At 40.4% G+C, this 19,261-nt stretch overlaps 1 protein-coding gene across 2 annotated transcripts in view; it reads right to left on the bottom strand.

Moving 5' to 3' along the window:
* Window positions 1-19,261, bottom strand: part of NAV2 (neuron navigator 2) — a 464,415-nt gene that overhangs the window by 52,267 nt on the left and 392,887 nt on the right. For both annotated transcript variants that reach the window (XM_069091282.1, XM_069091283.1), the window contains 5 exons: window positions 17,456-17,616; window positions 14,550-14,738; window positions 4,124-4,176; window positions 3,076-3,099; window positions 2,889-2,963 (listed from right to left, as the gene is read on the bottom strand). In XM_069091282.1, the coding sequence (XP_068947383.1) occupies window positions 2,889-2,963; window positions 3,076-3,099; window positions 4,124-4,176; window positions 14,550-14,738; window positions 17,456-17,616 (502 nt within the window). The remainder of the gene's footprint in view (window positions 1-2,888; window positions 2,964-3,075; window positions 3,100-4,123; window positions 4,177-14,549; window positions 14,739-17,455; window positions 17,617-19,261) is intronic.

Here is a 19,261-nt window from a genome sequence, read left to right as displayed (position 1 = left end):
TCTATACTTGTTACAAGGCTTTTGTTTTTTGTTTCCTTGAGGAGTCGAGATAAAAGGTAGAGAAAATAGATTTTTGTTAATTGAAAAAATTAAATTAAAAATAAAGGAACTAGGGAATAGTTTTTAAATATCAAAAAGAGGACTATGTTATTCTGACTACCTCCAGTTTCTAATACTGTCCCATTTGGGAATTATTTTCAACATATCTCCAAATGTCTGTGCTTAAATTCATTCCTCTCCCTCAAACCTCTGTAAAATGCTAGCATCTTAAGTATGGAGGCACTGTATCCTCTGTGCCTATCATAGTAACTGTCACATAGTTGGCTTTTATTAAGTGCTTGTTGAGTGAATGAAGGTAATCAAGAAGACACTAGCCTTTACTGACTCACATGTCCTGTTTCTTAACTCTAATATCTTTATGAGAGTAGTCTATGTTCATGTTTTTGATGAAAACATGGGGAAGAGAAAGCAAGGCTTTTTGTGGACAAAAGACTGCTACTAGGTCTAAACTCCAGAGATCAAAGGGGAAAAGGACCATATGTACAAACATGCTCCATAACAGCTCTTTTTATGGAGGTAAAAAATTAGAAATTGAGGGGATACCCATTAATTGGAGAATGGCTGAACAAATTACATTATGTTGATGTGATGGAATATTATTTTACTGCAAGAAACAATTAAGGAGATAATATTATAAAGACAAGTAGCTGTCAAAGACTTAGGAACTCTGATTAACACAATGATCAGTAACAATTCCAAAAGACTCGGAGTGGAGACTGAGATACGTATACATGCATACCTATGCAGACATACTTGTCTCCCCTGTTAGAATGTAAGCTTCTTGTTGGTTAGAACTGTTCCATTTATTGTATTTTTATCTCTGTATCTCATAAAGTGCCTGGCATATAATAGTATTAATAAGTATTTCACTGATCTTGTTTCTTTGTTCTGGGTTCCAAGTATCAGACTCCACAGTTAGAAAGGAAGAAGCTATTTCATACTAACCCCAAGGTTGACAGTGGAGATATTAAGGGAGACCTCCATATATTTGCATTTTTAGCCAGTAGAAAGTAGGTCTGAATTGGAAAGGTGATATTAAAACTGGACCATCCCCCATAATTAGAGGTATAAAAAATATTTAAGATGATTTTTTGAAAAAAAAATCATGTCTAATATTTAAGGAATTCTTATTTTAGTATTTAGATATTTATTTATATCATCCTATAGATGATAGATCTTGAGCTAGATGGGACCCCAGAGGCCAACTAGTTCATTCATTTTTTTGGAGGGGGGTAGGCAAGGCAATTGAGGTTAAGTGACTTGTCCAAGGTCCCACAGCTAGTAAATGTGTCAAGTGTCTGAGGTCAGATTTAAACTCAGGTCCTCCTGCCTCCAGGTCCAGTGATCTGTTCACTGCACCACTTAGCTGATCCTCAGTTCACTCATTTTAAAAATGAGACTACTGAGGCCATGAATAGTCAAGGGTCTTGGTCCAAGATCACAAAGATGGTAAGGGTCAGAGACGGGATCAGAATGGAGGTCTTCTGACTGTACCATGCTGTTTCTCATGTTTTCATATTCAGTGTATTTGAATACTTCTCTCCTTGAAGGACTTGTGACCTCATCACTGTGGGTATCCCTTCCTGTGATGTAAATGACAGCTCTCTTTTTCCCTTAGCCAGACCCCTATGGGTGGCTATGGACAAAAAATAAACTCATCACTTGGTGGCCGGCCTCCTTTAGCTGAACCTCTCTGAACTAGCTATGGTTCTTTTGGGATGAGAGACACAGAATTTGCGGCTAGGACCATAATTAAAAGCCCTTCTATCTTGATAAGACTTGCCAGGATTGAATACCACTTGAATAGCTACTGAGAAATAAAATTCACCTTGATCCCATATTGAAACATCAGAATAGGACTTTAATGGAGACACAGAGAATGAGCTTTATGCTAGAAAGAAAATTTATATTATAACTATTAGTATAAACTTTCATATATAGGAAATTCTTTGTTGTACAAAGACAGAGAGGTCCTACAACACGTGGGACTTGGAATCAGGAGGACCTGAGTTCAAATCTGGCCTCAGACACTTACTAGCCATGTGACTCTAGGCAAGTCACTTTAGCCCTGTGTACGTTAGGTCCCTCATCTGTAATCATAATGGCACTTTGCTCAAAGGCTTGTTGTGAGGATCTAATGATATAATGCATATGTAAAGTGCTTTCCTAACCTCAAAGTGTTATATGAGTGCTGGTTATTATTATTATTATTATTATTATTATAGACTTTTGGTCAATAGAATGGCAGTCAATAGAATAGCTTAATGAGACTGCTATAGTGTAATTCTGGAATCAAAAGGTCTGGGTTCATATCCTGATTCTGCTAACCACTATCAAGGGGAAGTCCCTACATCGTCTCTGCCCTCCAGTTTCCTCATCTATAAAAATGGAATACTATCTCTATTTCCTACTTCATAGGATTTCTGAGATGAAGCACTTAGTAAAACTAGAAGTAGCATATACATGTCAGTTATTATTTTATCTAATCAAATATCTTCTGGACCCCAAGAGAAAGTGGGAAAGGCCATCAGCACTTTGGGGGAGGGGGAAGAGGAGGCAGGAACAACCCCTGGGGCAAATGTATAGAACATGGACAAATGTTCCATAGGATAATTCACTTATTCATGTGGAAGAAATATCCACATCAACGGACAGGGATATGAATCCATCTGAATATTTCATCAGGCCTATTATTAACAAAGGACAACTTTTTTAAAAAAGTCAATCTTGAGTTTTGACTTTGAGTTGCTAAGTTGACAGCAAAACCTCAATCTTTACGAGTCAGAATAATGAGCAACATTTGCAAGCATCCACCTCTTAGTACTTACATTAGCAGTCAGCTGAGTAGTCAAGGCTGAAACCTTCTCCTGGGATGCATCCAACTCCCTCCGTAGCTTTCGAATCTAAACATCGCATTTTAGAGGATTACTTATTTGAGGACCAGATTCTCAGATCCAGAAGGATATAAAATATTCAGGTTTAAAAGGGATATAAAGTCAAGGAACTGCTTCTTACCTCTGACTGGCACTTTTCTTCTGGCTGTAAAAAAAATTAAAATGGTTTAGAGTAGGTGGACATGGGATTGGAGTGTACCACAATTACCTGAACAGGGCTAGCTCAAGTTCTAAATATTTCCAACTACAAGTCAATGTCATTGTTGGCCATCAAGACCATATCTTTTTTTTTTTGAGGGGGGAAGGCAGGGCAATTGGGGTTAAGTGACTTGCCCAAGGTCACACAGCTAGTAAGTGTTAAGTGTCTGAGGTTGTATTTGAACTCAGGTCCTCCTGACTCTGGGGCCGGTGCTCTATTCACTGAGCCACCTAGTCGCCCCAAGACCATATCTTAAGAGGTCATCCTGTGCTACCTGCCTAAGGCCATTGTGTAGAGGTAGAACCAGCATTAGAACCTAGGTCTTCTTACTCTTTGGATTCAATTCTAATTTAGTGATCATGCTTGCTTCATTAATAGTTATGGCTGCCATGAGCCCATGGTCTGATAGGAAAAAATAAGGCATTAGATAAGCTGTTCAGGTGCCCATACTGTACAAGATTATTACCTGGTCACCACTCCCTGCTCTCTATGGACAATCGCCTGCTAATTTCCTATGCATGTTAACTGTATTCTAACTTTATGTCTCATTCTCTTGCTACATTAAAAACTCTAGGGTATGAGTTCTTAACCTAGTCTATGAGAACATGTTGACCCTGATGAGAAATTGAGGTTGCAGGCTTGTTGTGTTGATCTTGAAGAGTTGTTTACCAGGGGATATTCATGATTTTGTTTTCAAGACATAAATGACAAAGAGATGCAGTACAGTGTAATGGATAAAGAGCTAGCTTTGGGACTGGGAAAACCTGAGTTCAAGTCCCACACATCCTGGCTGTGTGACCTTGGGCACTATCAGATCGACATTGGTAGAGGGACGTTTTTCCCTAGAACTTCCTTAAACCCATGAAATCCTAGTTCTAGATCAAAAAGATAAGCAAACAAAAACCTGCTAAATTGATTAGAATATATAAGTCCAAACTATTAAAGTAATTCTAAGTTTATTAATACTTACTGTGGAATAAATGGATGATGTGCTGGAAACCAAGGAGAGGGAAGATCCATGAACTGAAAATAAAAATAACAATCCCATTTCATAACCACAGGGTATATGACCAAAGAGATAAATCATAGGCAATACACTGCAGGAAGCTACAAGCCTCTCTTTGAAAATATAAAACAACTTTATTTCATTATGATTCATTATGCTATCCATATTAATTGTAGGAGGTGAAAAAAGCAGAGATAATGAAGGGAATTATAAATAGTTATAATTTTTTACATGGGAGGAAGGCAGATTATGGTGAAAATTAGAAAGATCATATTTGAGAGCAACTTTTTCTAAGAAAAATCAAGTAAATGAAAATCTGCCTAGAAATACGCCCTTCAAAAAATGCTGGTTCTTTATTCTATTTTTATCAAGTACCCAAGGAGACGAGTAATTCTCTTACTGATGAGCACTGCTTAAGGAAAGCGTTTTCTCACCACTGAAGACACATTCATTTATTTCAAATGTGATTTGAAAATGTGCTATTCTTCATGCTCAGGTGTTCTAACTGTTCTTTATTTTAAGAAATCCTAATTACATTTTTGATGAAATCTCTCTAAAGTTTACTTTTCAAAAAGAAAGCTCATACTAGCACACTAGGGAATGTTTGATCAGACACCACAGCCAGAGAGCCTTGAGAAGATAATGCCATTGCTGGGGTATAACCCCAGCCCTCTGGGTACAGCATGGAAAACAGGGTGCTTAGAGTTAGCAGACAGAATTTTCCTGCTCACCACCAATTATTAGAAATACCTGGGGGAGCTTGGATGGTTTCAGAAATGCAGCAAAATCACCCATATTATTTAACCATATAGTGGTTAAATGGATGATTCTCACAGAAAGCATTCATTTGCTTAAATGCCATTTCTAAGGTGTCAATTGGGACCTTCCAGAGCTACTCTTCAGATAGACATTCAGCAGGAAACCACTAATCGGCTACAGCAATGCTTATTAATGTTATCGGAGCTGCTATTCTAGCACAGTATCTCTTCCGGGGCAAAAGTCATCATCTCCTTCATATTCTTCTACTCTTGTCCCTATCCCAGTCAGTTTTACCATTCCCCATTCTCTTTCCCCCTTTGCTACCCCTTTAACCTGTGCCTTCTAGAATTAGATCTTTTAAAAAAACCCTCCCTTTTCTCCTTAAACTCTTCTTTTCTCACATATTCTAGATTTCTTGTTCTCACGGAAACCTGACTGTCTCTAGAAGACACTATATCACCGGCCACCTTCTTCAACACTACTTGCTTCTTCTTGTGTTCCCAGAGCAAGAGGAATTGGTCTACACATCAGTCTCCGCTATTCCTTCCACACTCTTTTAGTCACCAGCATCCAGCAACTGTCTCTCTTTGTCATGTTTTAGATCCTTATTAGATCCTTTCTCAAGGAGTTCAGTCCCTGACTCAGTCTCTCCAATATAAACTTTGCTCTCATACCTGAAGACATATCTATGGCATGACATATACGTAAGCACATACATACACACATTTACACACATACATACCCATCCTTAAATGTTAGACTTTTAGTTCATCAACTTCCTCGGTTTCTACGCTCTACAATTTCACAACGGTTCAACCATTCATAGGAATAGTCACACCTTGCATCACATGGAGTATTTGTGCCCGACCTGTGGTAGAACATTCTGAGCTTGGTGGCACACTGAGTAGAGGGAGTCAGGAGGACCTGAGTTCAAATAAGGCCTCAGACACTTGACACACTTACTAGCCATGTGACCTTGGGCAAGTCACTTAACCCCAACTGCCCTTCCTACCCCTCCAAAAAGCAAAAAAAAGAAATTCTGAGCTAATGTTGGTCTGATCAAGCACAGTCAGATACAATGTAACTTGACTCCTAAACTTATTCTTCATCCATATTATGACCTCCAGAATATCGATTCTTCCCTGTTCTCCCTATCCATCTTTCCTGCCCTGCCCTCCCTTTCCTCTTCCTGGTCTTCCTTCCAGGTATCCTACCTGACCAGTTCAACTGTATATTGTCCTACACTCTTGACTCCCCTGAACCCTTTTCCTACTGTTCACATCCTCCCAATCTAAGTTGTTCCTTCCATCTGCCTTCCTGTTAGTTTTGTATTTTGTTAGGGAGCTCATCCATGGTTTGCTTGATTTCTCTAACACGGGGTGGCATGGTGTGACAGTAATGGAATATAAAGATCCCCCTGTATTGGCTTGGTTTTCAAATTGATTGTGTTAAAACCCAGAGCTTGTTAATCCCACCTGGGGGATGGACTTGTTGATGTGAAAAGAGAGTCCTGAACTGGGAGGAGCTGGTGACATAGATTTGGAGAGACAAGAGAGAGACAGAAGAACTTTTTGGAAGCAGCACCCTCGTGGAGGCAGAGAGAGAAACTGAGAGGATTGCTGAGGGACACTTTGAATTGCCCTGGACTTTTGAGACCTGCCCCCGGAGCTGCCAAGGACTGAGGAGACATGGCTGTTTTGCTGCTACTTTGTCTGTCTGTTTTGATGTTGTTTTGCCAGATTTGTCCACTGGTGAAAGACAGTCCTGTTGTTGAAGAAGTCCTGGAACCTGGCTTTTGGTTAAGAGCTCCTGAGACTGTCCTGCAGGCAGAGAGTGAATACTGTCCACTGATGAAGGGCAGTGCTGTTGTTGCAGGGGTCTGGGAACCTTTCTGTTGGTTCAGAAGCCCTGAAGAAGGATTTTCTTGTTGTATGTTTACAGAAATCCTGGGAGAGGGTTTTGCTAATGTTTTCAGGGGTTCTAGGACTGTTCTGCAGACAGAGGATGAATTAATGAAGAGACTGGCAATGTATCTTGTGGCCTTGCTAAGCCTTGTCTCCCCAGGAACTAAGATTGCTGAGAACTTGCCTCCTGTCTAGATGAAGAAAAGACCTCCATTTGGGTATTAAGTGCTGTGCTTAAACTTGATGTAACTCTGGCGTAGATTCAATTGTGATCCAGGGGTAGGGAACTTTTGACCTTTTTGTGTTCTATGATTGAACAAATGAATGTACTTTACTTATATTGGAAACTAATCTCCATTTGAGAAGAGGGGCTTTGTGGTGGACTAAATGAAGGTACAGCCTAGGGGTGGAGTAGTATTTAGAACAGGGACTTTGTAATTGATTGAATGAATGTAAGGTCCTGGGGTGGGGTAGTACTTGGAGATTATTTAATCACCCTTAGTAAATGCTGTATTTTGAATGATGTCATGTTTTGACCTTCTCTGTTCTTGGTTGGTCACTGAGTAAAATGGAGTGCACCTATGCTGGTATTTTGAACCTTGGGAAGTTGCCTTTCCTTGGCATTACATTACACATGGTGTTCACTGATGGCTAAAGGAGGGATGTTGGGGACTGAGGTGTACACCTCAGTACACCTGTTGCTTTCCCAAGTCAGGGAATATGAGAAGAATCAATTAGTGTTACACATTTTAGATGAGGAAATTAAGATCCAGGGAGGTTAAGTGATTTGCCCAAGGACACAAAGGTGGTAAATGTCAGGGATTTGACGGGTCTTCTGATTCCAAAGCCAGGGCTTATTCCACTGTACAAGTCTGTGGCTCCTGCGCTGCAAATCTGTATTTGACTTGCAAATTTCTGACTCATGTTCTATCCCACTCCTCTCAGTGGCTGTTCCAAGCTTCTACTCAAGCCTTTAATGCTTCTTTTACCTATCACTCTCTCTCCTGCCGCCATGTCTGAAACACATTTCCTGGTCATCTCCATGTCTCAGAACCTTTGACTTCCTTCAAGGACCAGTCTTGGTGCCACTTCCTCCATGAAATCTTCCCTTATTCCTCTTTCACAATAGTTGGTAATACTCTCTCCTTTCTTAATTTCTCTTGCACGGTACTAATTGGTATGCATGTTGTAGCCTCCTTGAGAAGCAGCTGTCTGGTTTTCACCTTTGTATTTTGAGTGTATCATCCAGTGCTTTACACCAACGGGGTACTTAATAAATATTAGTCAAATTTGTTAAATTGAATATAAGGTCTATCTATATAGGATGGCCACTCAGTGGGGATATTGTAGAGAGGGTCTTTATATCAAATGGAGATCCAGGGCAGCTAGGTGGCATAGTGAATAAACCATCGACCTTGGAGTCAGGAGGACCTGAGTTCAAATCCAACCTCAGACACTTAACACAAAAAAACTAGCTGTGTGACCTTGGGCAAGTCACTTAACCCCAATTGTCCTACCTTCCCCCCTCCAAGAAAAAAAAAAAAAGAAAAAATGGAGATGCCTTCCAGTTCAAAGGTTCTACAGTCCTATGAAACAAAGGCCCTTTTCTGTAGATGTGTTATGAACTATGGAAAAAGCATAAGAATATAAAGCAAAACTATAAATAAGATGAAGGCCGCTTTAGGCAAGCCGTCTTTGGGACCTGGAGCCCTCAGACTGTTGATAGGTTGACCACTGACCCAACATGGGACCCTAACTCAACTCTGACTTTCCCAGAAAAGTCATTCTATACCTCTATAGACCCACCTTAGTAGGGACCTTCACTTCTTGGAGCCAAAGAAAGGGCAAATAGTCAGTCTTTCAGGTATCAAGGCAAATCAGAGGGAGAAATGTTTCTGGACAGGAAGATAACTAAGAATAAACATACTGTCTCTGATGGTGTCATAGCAAAATATGCAAAGAACTAACATGGGATTCTTGTATTACTCAAGTACTGAGCTTTCTTCTTTCCAATTGCTAACATTTTCTCATTAAATGTTTAACTTGCTACTGGTGCTGCTGCCTTGGGGGCACTTTCTATGAATATTTAATTCTACCGGGCACCAGAAAGACCCATATGGCCAGCAGAGTTCTCACCGGCGTCATTATAATATTTCTCTATATTTAAGTCTTCTTGATTCATAAACAGCAACGATATGGCTGAGGGCCAAAGAAGCTGCAAAATAAAAGGCAATTAGGCCTGCTCTGAAGTGCTAGAATTTGTCTATCCTCTTTCAGAGAGAAGGTCAGGTTAACCTGTTATGTGTTATAACTACACTGGAATCAGAGAACACACACACACAGAGTATGGTTTCCCCTTGATATCAGGGACTAGCTCTTAGGAAATCTAGCAACTGTCCTATTTTTGATACTTCAGCATCTTTCAGCCATGTCCCTTTCTGTCTATTGCTACCCTATCTCTTCCCCATTCCCTCACCCTCAGTCCCACTTCTCATCTCCTCTCCTTTGGACTGTTGCAATAGCCTCTTAATTGGTCCCTTGGCTTCCAGTCTTTTTCTTCTCCAATCCATAATGAACACAAGCTACCTTATCGATACAGCTGAATTCTAAAGGGCAGGGGTGACCAGGTCACTCCTCTGCTCCAAAGGTACAGTGGTTCCCCTGTGCCTTTAGGATAAACTATAAATAGCCATGTTTGACATTTAATGCTCTTTTCAATCTGGCTCCAGTCGACCTTTCTAGAATTTCACATTATTCCACCTCAAACAATCCAGTCTCCAACCACATGGTCCTACTTTTATTGTTCAGAATATAGGGCATCCCATCTTCTATGCAAAGTCTCCTTCCTTACTATGCCATCTTTAATCCTTTATCTCAGTCAGCACCTTGGTCAAGAGGCTTTGTTGACTGCACCCACTTTCACCACATTATGTATATAGTTTGGAAATATCCTTTACTTGCTTATTCAGGAGCATATTGTCAATATAGCTGTTCTTAACCTAGGGTCCATAAATTATTTTTAAAAATGTTTTGATGAATGTATTTCATGATAATTGGGCTCCTTTGGAATCTTATGGATTTTATTCTAATCATTTAAAAACATTATTCTTAGAAGGGGTACATAGGCTTCACCAGATTGTCAAAGGGATCTAATACACAAAAACGTTAAGAACTTATGGTGTATGGGCCGGCCAGATAGCACAGAGAGTAAGAGCACTGGCTCCAGTGTCAGGATGACCTGGGGATTAAATCTGGGCTCAGATACTCAGCACCACACCCAGAAATAACTGGCCGTGTAACCTTGAGCAAGTTACTTAACCCTGATTGCTTAGGGGAGGCCAGGTGGCTCAGCGAGTAAGAGCACCAGCTCCAGTGTTGGGATGACCTGGGGATCAAATCTGGGCTCAGATACTCAGCACCACACCCAGAAATAACTGGCCGTGTAACCCTGAGCAAGTTACTTAACCCCGATTGCTTAAAATAAATTAATTAATTAATTAAAAAAAAAAAAAGAACTTGTGGTATAGAACATAAGCTCCCTGAGGGCAGGGACTGTGTTCTCACTTTTATTTTTGTATCCTCAGCACTTAAAGCAAAAGCATCTAATAAATGCTTGTTGACTGACTAATATGTTTCGTTTACTATCCATCAGTTTTCATGACCTTCAATGCATTTTTTAGAGCAGGCTTCCAAAGCCCCAATGCTCACAGTACAGGGTAGGGAGGGCTAAGTTTCAAGCCACTGAATGCAATCAGCATACAGGCACGAGCCAGAAGAAACATTTACTCCAATGTGGTCAGAATCATTAGACTGAATGAAATAATTGGGTATATTCCAGTCAATGAAGCAATAAAATGCTTCTGACTCCACACATGAGAAAGTGTCATCTTCAACCTCCCAACCTCCTTACCAGATCTACGTTATTGCCACATGACTAGAGGATTACCACTGCCTATTTGGCCTTTTGGTTAAGATCCATATTGTGCCTCCCCCTTGGAGCCTTTATCTTGCCACAACAGGGGGAATCGATTTGATGATAAAATCAGTGTTTCCCATTCCAAGCTACTCTGATAAAGAAAGGCCAGCACACTGATGAGGTGGTTTTGTTTTTTTCATAGCAGACAGATTTTGAAGGAACTGTGCAGTGGCATAGTGGACTGGGTGCTGAATTCTAAGTCACAAACACCTGGTTCAAATCCAGTCTTAAACATTTACCAGCTGTTGTGATTGTAGGCAAGTCACTTAACTTCTGTTTGCCTCAGTTTCCCCAACCATAAAATAATAATAGTCCCTACCTCTCAGGGTTGTTTTGAGGATCTTATGATCCTCAAATCCTTGTAAAGTATTTAGCACATTGTACAAATACACATAGCACAAAGTACTAGTACATTTAAAACAGAGTAGGCACGATATAAATGTTAGCTTTTTTGGTTTGTTTTTAGCTATACTAGTTCTAAAATTTGATCATAAAAATCTGAATTTAAAAAACAAAAAAACAACCACACCTATTTTAAACATCCGCTTGGTGTCCCATATATACCTCCACAAATGATCCTTTTCAAGAACTGAAAAAAATATCAGAAGAAATTTAATGTATCTTGGGTAATTTTAAAAGGCTGTTCTTGGACCACACCTGTGTGTCAAATCAGAATACTAATTAAATCCAATAAAACCCTACAGATGTGTGCCAATATCAATAACAAAGTTTTGAGTTTGAGTTTCTAATTTTCCTGAAATTTCTGTTTCTGATTACTACCTATAATTTATTGAATGGAGTTAATATAGTTTATATATTTTATCTAAGTACAGCATGTGATTTGTTAAAATTTATCCATTCCCTCCCATGGCAGGGGTTAGACTGGTAGAGGGATTACAGTTTCTAGGAAAAGAAGAAAAGACAGACTAATTCTTCCCACATTGGACCCAAACTACATTCAATAGGAGAAGCCCACTTTGTCTTCATAACATAAAATGAATATGGATGAAATAAAATCCATCTGTACCCACAGATCCCAAGAGATCCAAATGTTCCATGTTCACAGAACACCAACTCTTAAGACCTTTCTGTCTATACTTCTGTTTTAACTCTGCGTGAACGATTAACGTTTATAATAGTCTAGACGTTGCTTGTAGCAGAGTTACCAAGCGCTTTTAATCAATGTCATCTTGACATCTAAGATATTCCACAGTTGTGTCCGCTTAAGGCAGTTTGATTCCAGATTGGATAAATGAAAGTTATCTGATGATGAAGTTGGACCTTTATGAGCCAGATCTTGCTTGTTTAGACAAGTTTCGGTCGTGAATACAGTTCATTCAGCTATACGTGACAACAGTGGATTAAGGGGATAGTGCTATGAACTCCACGGTCAGATATATGAGTTAGTCACTTCAAAGACATATAAAGCATGAAAATTATAGTGCACTGCTGAAACACTTATTTAGAAAATCCAAGCAAAGTGTCAAGTGCCTAGTCCCACAACTTATACCATACAAAACTTGAAATATTACAACTCTAAAAGGATTACAAACAAATTTCTTGGTCTTGAAAGTAACAAATCACTCTCAGAAACTTCATATCCACCTTTCCATAGGCTTCTTTGTCCCAGCAGGCTCCCCTATATGGATTTCCAGACTCCTGCTTGCGTGCTAGATGCAAATGATCCTCAAACTATTCATTGGACAATTTGATTGTTAGGAAAATGAAAAATAAAGGGCAACAGCTCCTCTGTAACTAAACTCTAAATATCTGCTAAGAAGAACATTTGGAAATATCTAATATCTTGTCTTTCTCATTTATTCTCCAGATCGGAGGATACCATGAAAATAGTCCTTTTTTTTTTTTTTCTTTTAAACATCCAGGAGGTGTTGACTGTTTACTATATTCTCCAAAGCTGGGATTATAGCAGGGTAAGACTTTCTGCTTTTTGTTCTGCTTATTTCCTTCTGCAGAATGGGGAAAATGATTCCTATCTAAATAGTAGAATTTAGAGGGCACCAAATAAAGGCTTGTAGAATTATTGAACTGTTGTGTATGTAACCAAAAGAAATAGGGCACTCTGTTGCCTGTTCTTCTCTGGGACATGTCTTATCTGTCAATTAGAGGAATGTGGAAAGATTTCAGCCATGGAGTTTGAACCATGGATTTTGGGGTCATCTCCTTAGCCCAGGGTCATATTCTTCGCAGTGCCAAGCTTAAAGCTAGGGTTTATTAACCCAGAATATGAGATGAGAAGATAGAAAGAGATGCTTGTGATATGGATCCTTGAGTAAGCTTCTGGAAGAGCATGTTGATGTCCCTCTCTAGTAGAAATTCTTAACTGAGGGTCCACACCTCCTCCTTGGGGGGGTGTGGACAGATTGCCGGGAGTTTATTTAGTTGGATAAGAAAAAAATTACATTTTTATTTTCACCAGTCTCTAAATAACGTTTGACATTTCCTTAAATTGTTTTAAAAAGATTATTTTGAGAAGGGGTACCCAGGCTTCCCCAGATGGCCCAGGAGGTCCATGACACAAAACAAGTTAAGAATCTCTGCTCTCTAGGATGCAAGCCAGCTGTGCCAACCTATGGGATACAGGAGGAGATGGGAAAGAAGTAGATTCTTCATCTAACTTTCCCTTCTATTATGGTAAGTTAGTGGGTAAAGTTCAACATGGATCAGAATGCCTGTTGTTTCAGATGGGTCAGGAGGGTGGGGCCCAGTGTTGAACACTGTACCCCAGGGAGGCCCAGCTGGGTCTTGGGGTCAACATTGTGGAGTCTGTTACAAATTATCCACAAGGGGTGCTTTAAGCCAGAGCCTTATCATAACCTCCCAAGGTTTCTCCCAACTCTGCAGTGATTGTCCTCTCTTTGTGTCCTCCTTCCTCTTAATATAGGGTAATGAACCCTACTGTTAGGCTTGGTGCTGCCCTAGACAATAGAAAGCATGTGACTCTGGGCTAAGATGATGATCCCAAATCCAGGGCTCAGTTGCTGGTTCCATTCTGATAGCTATCCTAGTTCTAGAATCTAGGCTCTTGCCTTGCCTGTTTATAACCCAAGTCCCACCTCATGCCCCTGTAGCAGGGCTTGGACCATATGTCAAAAACCATCGCTTGCTCTCCTGCTCATGCCCCAGCTTCTCTGGCACTAGGATATCTGCTTTATTCTCAGCAGCCCTCTAAAGCCCTGCCTTGCATCCCAGTCCTTATGACATGGGCCTTACTTCTTACTGCCAAACCTTCCTGACACTGAGTGCTTGAACAGTTAGTCACCTGGTGAACACTACTGCCCTATTGTACACCACTGTACCTCTGATTCCTTTCTGACCGTATCTCAGTGCCTGATACAGGGTGAGTGCTTGATCAATGCTTGGGGACTGATTGATGCTATACTCTCCCAACAGCCCAAATACCTGTATGGTCTCTTCTGTGTCCAAGCCTAAGCCCTTCCCAACTCATCTACTCTAGGGGAAGATCTATTCAGTTTCAGGGTTCAAAATTTGGCCCATCTATATGTGACTAGACCTCTAAGACCCTTAAGACCATTGCTCCCAGGACTGATCTCCAGATTAAAGAAGAGAGAGGGGAAATACCTAAGGAGCTCACAAAACAAAACTTGGCCTAGATGAGGCTACTGATGCCCTGCTCAGCCTTGTCTTCAGTGACACATAGCACTAATGACAGAACCCATAGATTATTGGTTATTATCACATGCACTCAAGGAACCCAGAATTCCTTGCCTACCTTCTTCAAAGCCATCTCGGAAGGAGCCTGAGCGGCTCATGGTCCTGCTCTTCTCATCCAAAGACATGGAGCTATTCCGGAAGCGGGTGTCAGTATAGGGATCATAAGGTCCATCTGCATTGGAGAGGCTATGGGTCCTCAACATGGTCGGGTTGGACAAGCTCATCTGAGTGGCCGTGGTGGGACTCGCTAAAATAAAAGAAGCATAAATGACAAAAGGAAAATTCACATCTCCATTCACTACTTGCTCATTGAAAAGGGGAAGGCTGTTTGCTAATCATTAACTACCTATTTATTCCTGGCCAACTTCTCCATCTCCACAATCCTCCTTCACTTCCTAAAAGGTAACTTACACAGGGCAAAAAAAAAAAAAAAGAAAGAAAGGAACGAAGGAAGGTCAGTCTCAGAGCAAGGTTCTGGGCCTCTGCTTTCTAATTAACAAGTTTGGACATGCCAGGCATGTGCTAATGAATTACCATTTCAGTTCTCTCTAAAGCCCAAAGCCTAAAATAATCAATTCCAGCTTTGAATAGGCCAGGAACTACCGAGGTCTTTTGTTTCAATGAGACCCCTTAACTCAAAAGAGTAGAGCTGACAAAAGCAACAGTAATCACAGATCCCACTGTCTTACACAGGAAAAGTATTCAGAATGGTTTTGAAGAACTGAATGTGGCCCAATTCCATCAGCCATCACCAACCTTTATGGAGAAATGGAGAACATTCCCTTATTCTAAGAGGCCCATTTTTTTTTCAGGTGTACATTAATTAAAAAGTGTTGGGCTCTAACTTCAATCCATGCCACATTTAACCATTTTTAATACATCCTTTGCATTACTTTTTAAAATTCTACCTGAAAAATGAACTTCTGAGAAGGATGGTGCAGTCGTCCTATCATTTACCTGAGTCTTACCACTCTAGGTCCAATAGCAATGCTACTTCCCTAGAAAACCTTCTTCAATTGCATTCTCTAACCTTTGCAATCACTCTCAGTGCTTACAATCTCTTCCAAGTATTTTAACACTCAATTATATTTCATGCAGCCCTTCATTTTACGTGGTCTGACATGACTTTCTATTTGTTGTATATATTTTCCAAGAGGACTGGCCTCCTGTAGAGATTGTGCCCCACCATTTTCTGAATCCTTCCCTGCACCTAGCAGATTGGCAGGCTTACAGTGAACGATCCGTTCACACTTAGTGAAGTGAATTCTATATTTCAATTTCTTATGAGAAGCCAGACACATTAAACATTAGGATGGGTGACCAAAGAAGAAAACATTAAAATGTTGCAATCTTTGGGGTGGCTAGGTGGCACAGTGAATAGAGCACTGACTCTGGAGTCAGGAGGGCCTGAGTTTAAATCCAGCCTAAGACACTTTACACTTACTAGCTGTGTGACCTTGGGTAAGTCACTTAACCCCAATTGCCCTCCCCTCCCCCCTCCAAAAAGCAAAAAGTCACAACCCTGCTCAAAGACTTTCCATGGTTCTGCACTATTGATGGACGGCCATCTCAGCTTCTTTTTGGAGCGTTCAACATCCTTCCCTTTTGCCCGCTATGCACGAGCCTCAATTTACCTTTCTCCTACTACTGCTTTGTGAGCCCAACTAAAATGGACTATTTTAGCCCCATTTCTTATCTTCGTTTCTTTTAAAATTCCGCTCCCTTCCTTTCCACCATTTCAATCCTTCCCATCACTCAGGTGCTGGCTTTCCATCCCCATTTCATTTGTTTGTATCTCCTCACCTAGAAGAGTACCTCCTATTTACCCCATGGGGATCCAGTGAGATAATATTTGTGGAGTTCTAGGTACAGTGCCTGGCACACAGTGGACACTTAATAAATGCTTGTATCTTTTCTTGTACACAGTAGGCGCTTAATAATGCTTGGTTATGATGCTTCTTCCATAACATCTTCTTTATTCTTTTCCTATAGTCCCTCACTCAACAAATATTCATTATCATTATGTGCCAGGCCCTGTGCTATAGCACAGAGGAAAGAAGGACAAAAAATGCCCCAGTCCTTCTCTCAAAGGGCTCATATGATCCTTACAGGAAGATATTATTGTGTCCTTCTTTAGCTTATTGTTATCTGGGTAACACCGTATCTTACTAGATGATAAGATCCTTGAAGGTTCTCACTCATCTTTCTTCACAAAACAAATCAAAAGGCCTTGCACAGAGAGACAAACACAGTTGGCATTTAATAAATGCCCAAGATATGAGGAAGCATTTACTGAAGCAGGTTGTGTTTGTCCTTTGTTATCAAAGGGGACCTTGAAATCAGAAAATGACATGACTTGCAGTTGATTTGGATTTGAGGGAGGGAGGGCTGTGCAAGGTCACCACCAGCCTCACTTTCTCCTCCAGAACCATCTGGGTCCAGTGGCCACATATTCTTCAGGAAGACTGGAGATGGTCCAGGATGCAATGGGAAACCCTGGCCCTTTTAGACTAAGGTTTTTTTTAGGTTCTCACATTGAGTGAGGTAACACCCATATAACAGGCCATGAATAGGGCTCTTTTAAGAAGGAAGTCAAGGGATAGCCCCTTTAATAAAAAAAAAATCAAACTGGGAGGGGAAGACCTTCCTGGTTTCTGGCCCAAAGAGAAACAGTTACTATTTTCTATTTACAGCTTCCCATGGGCTGGGGACAGAGTGGGCCTGTCTACATTGATGATTCTACATATATTCTTCAGTTCAAGAAAATTTAAATTTGTAATATTATAGATGCTGCTTTCTCACTGATGGAACTTTTCTACTTAAGCAAGAAATTTAAGAAATAAAATTCACACTGTCAGAAGCTACCGTGCCAAGTGCATGATGATATGACCCTTTCTAAGTATAAGACAGTCTTTCTATTCATTAGTACTCATTGTCATGAGCAGTGACTATATAAAAACTCACCCAGCTGGGAGAAATTAAACCTGGTCCCAGAGGGGGAGGTCACACTGGAGCCTGAGGAAAAGGGGGAATTGGTCGCTGTGTCCTGTAGACCTCCTGCTGAGTGGGACCGCAACCATTCTTTTGCATCCTCTTGAGTGCGAAGTTGGGAGGTGGGGGTGTACCTGAATGGACAAAAATGATCCTACAGTTAGCCACAGAGGAAAGTTACAGAGGAAATGAACTCCACGGAGCTGGGACTGAACTGAATAGATGGACGATTTCAAGAAAAAAGAAAAGAAAAATCCAAAGATGATCACACACCCTTGAAAAACTGAATGGAAAGAAAATCCTCAATATTCTAGGTTTTGTTACTCAGTCACCTCGATGAATTTCCCATCTGATCATAAGTTATAGCTGAATTGAGATCAATTACTAAGGACTAATACATAGGAAGTTACATTATTGGGCTACTGGGTAATTTTGGTTATTTATTTGTGAACAAAACAGGGATAGGGACTAGACCCAATATTTTACTGGTATTAGGAGCTCTCTGGTGAGAGAACTACCTCTACTAGTGAAGGGTGGCACCTTCTCCACAGCCTATAGTTTCAGAGAGTTGCCTAGAGATTAAAAAGATTAAAATGAATTCCCAAGGTCACACAACCAGTACATGTCAGAGATAGGACCTGAACCCAGATCTTTGGGATTATGAGGCTGGCACTTTGTCCGCTACACCACATTGCTTCTCCATTAACAAAACAGTCTGAGGTTATTTTGACCCTACCTGCATACAAAAGCACTACTGGGATTGAGTCTGGAAAATAAACATAGCTATAGTCTTAAAAAGTGAAATTAGATCGCTTGTATAATCTGGACAATAACACATGATTCACAGCATATTAGGCTATATATGAAACATGAGCTGTGACGTCAGATGGGGATCTTTGAAAGATCCAAAGATAGACAGTTTGGGGGAAATCATTGCAATCTAGTGTCAATTAAATCAGAGAATCTTAGAGGGAGGTGGAAACTTGGAAGGTTTTCTAGACCTTTTAGACCAGGGGTGGGGAACCTGTGGCCTCAAGGCCTGATGTAGCCCTCTCGGTCCTCAAGTGTGGCCTTTTGAATCCAAACTTCACAGAAGAAATCCTCTTAATAAAAGGATTAGACCCTCATTTACTATTTCAGCAATTGTAAAGTCCTTACACAGCCCCAGTACTTCTGGACTCCAGGTATGCTCCACTATATGAATTTTACCACACAGAAATAGGAACCCATAAAATATGTACATAGGGGAAGTGTGCTCATTCACATTACAAAAGGCTTTGCCACCATTTTTCTTCATGCAACCAGGGTTCTTGGTATGAATTTTTTATAAGATTTGATTTTTGCAGGTTCACATCTGCATATGAAATTGTCTCCAAAACAATGACAACATTCGTTTAATTTTAGCACAAAGCTTGTTCCTGGTTGAGATCTGCTTAAAACCAATTAGAATCTGGGCTGCAATTTCAATGAAAAGGAATTTCCAAAATTTACACACACATAATACTTCAACATGCTACTGTTCAGAGAGGTTAACTCCCTCCAGGGCTACAAACAGTATATCAAAGTCAAACTCAGATTAACTTTGTTTTCCACTTAAATATCCAAACTATTTGCTGATAACTACCCTGAACAGAATATGGCATAATAAATACTCAGATCCAAAGAAAGCTTTCAGGGGCTTATACCCAGTGCTAGAGGGTTGAGCTCTCCAGGATGAGAAGTGAGGATTATTAGAAAGAAGGTTGGACTGAGAACTAGAGAGACCTGGTTTCTGGTCCA

This window comes from Petaurus breviceps, unplaced genomic scaffold (assembly GCF_028583685.1).
Source record: "Petaurus breviceps papuanus isolate PSGF00001 unplaced genomic scaffold, PetGlider_PUasm1.0 188, whole genome shotgun sequence".
Classification (NCBI taxonomy): domain Eukaryota; kingdom Metazoa; phylum Chordata; class Mammalia; order Diprotodontia; family Petauridae; genus Petaurus; species Petaurus breviceps.
Note: the sequence above shows the minus strand (reverse complement) of the source record. Positions and strands in the feature narration are given on the sequence as shown.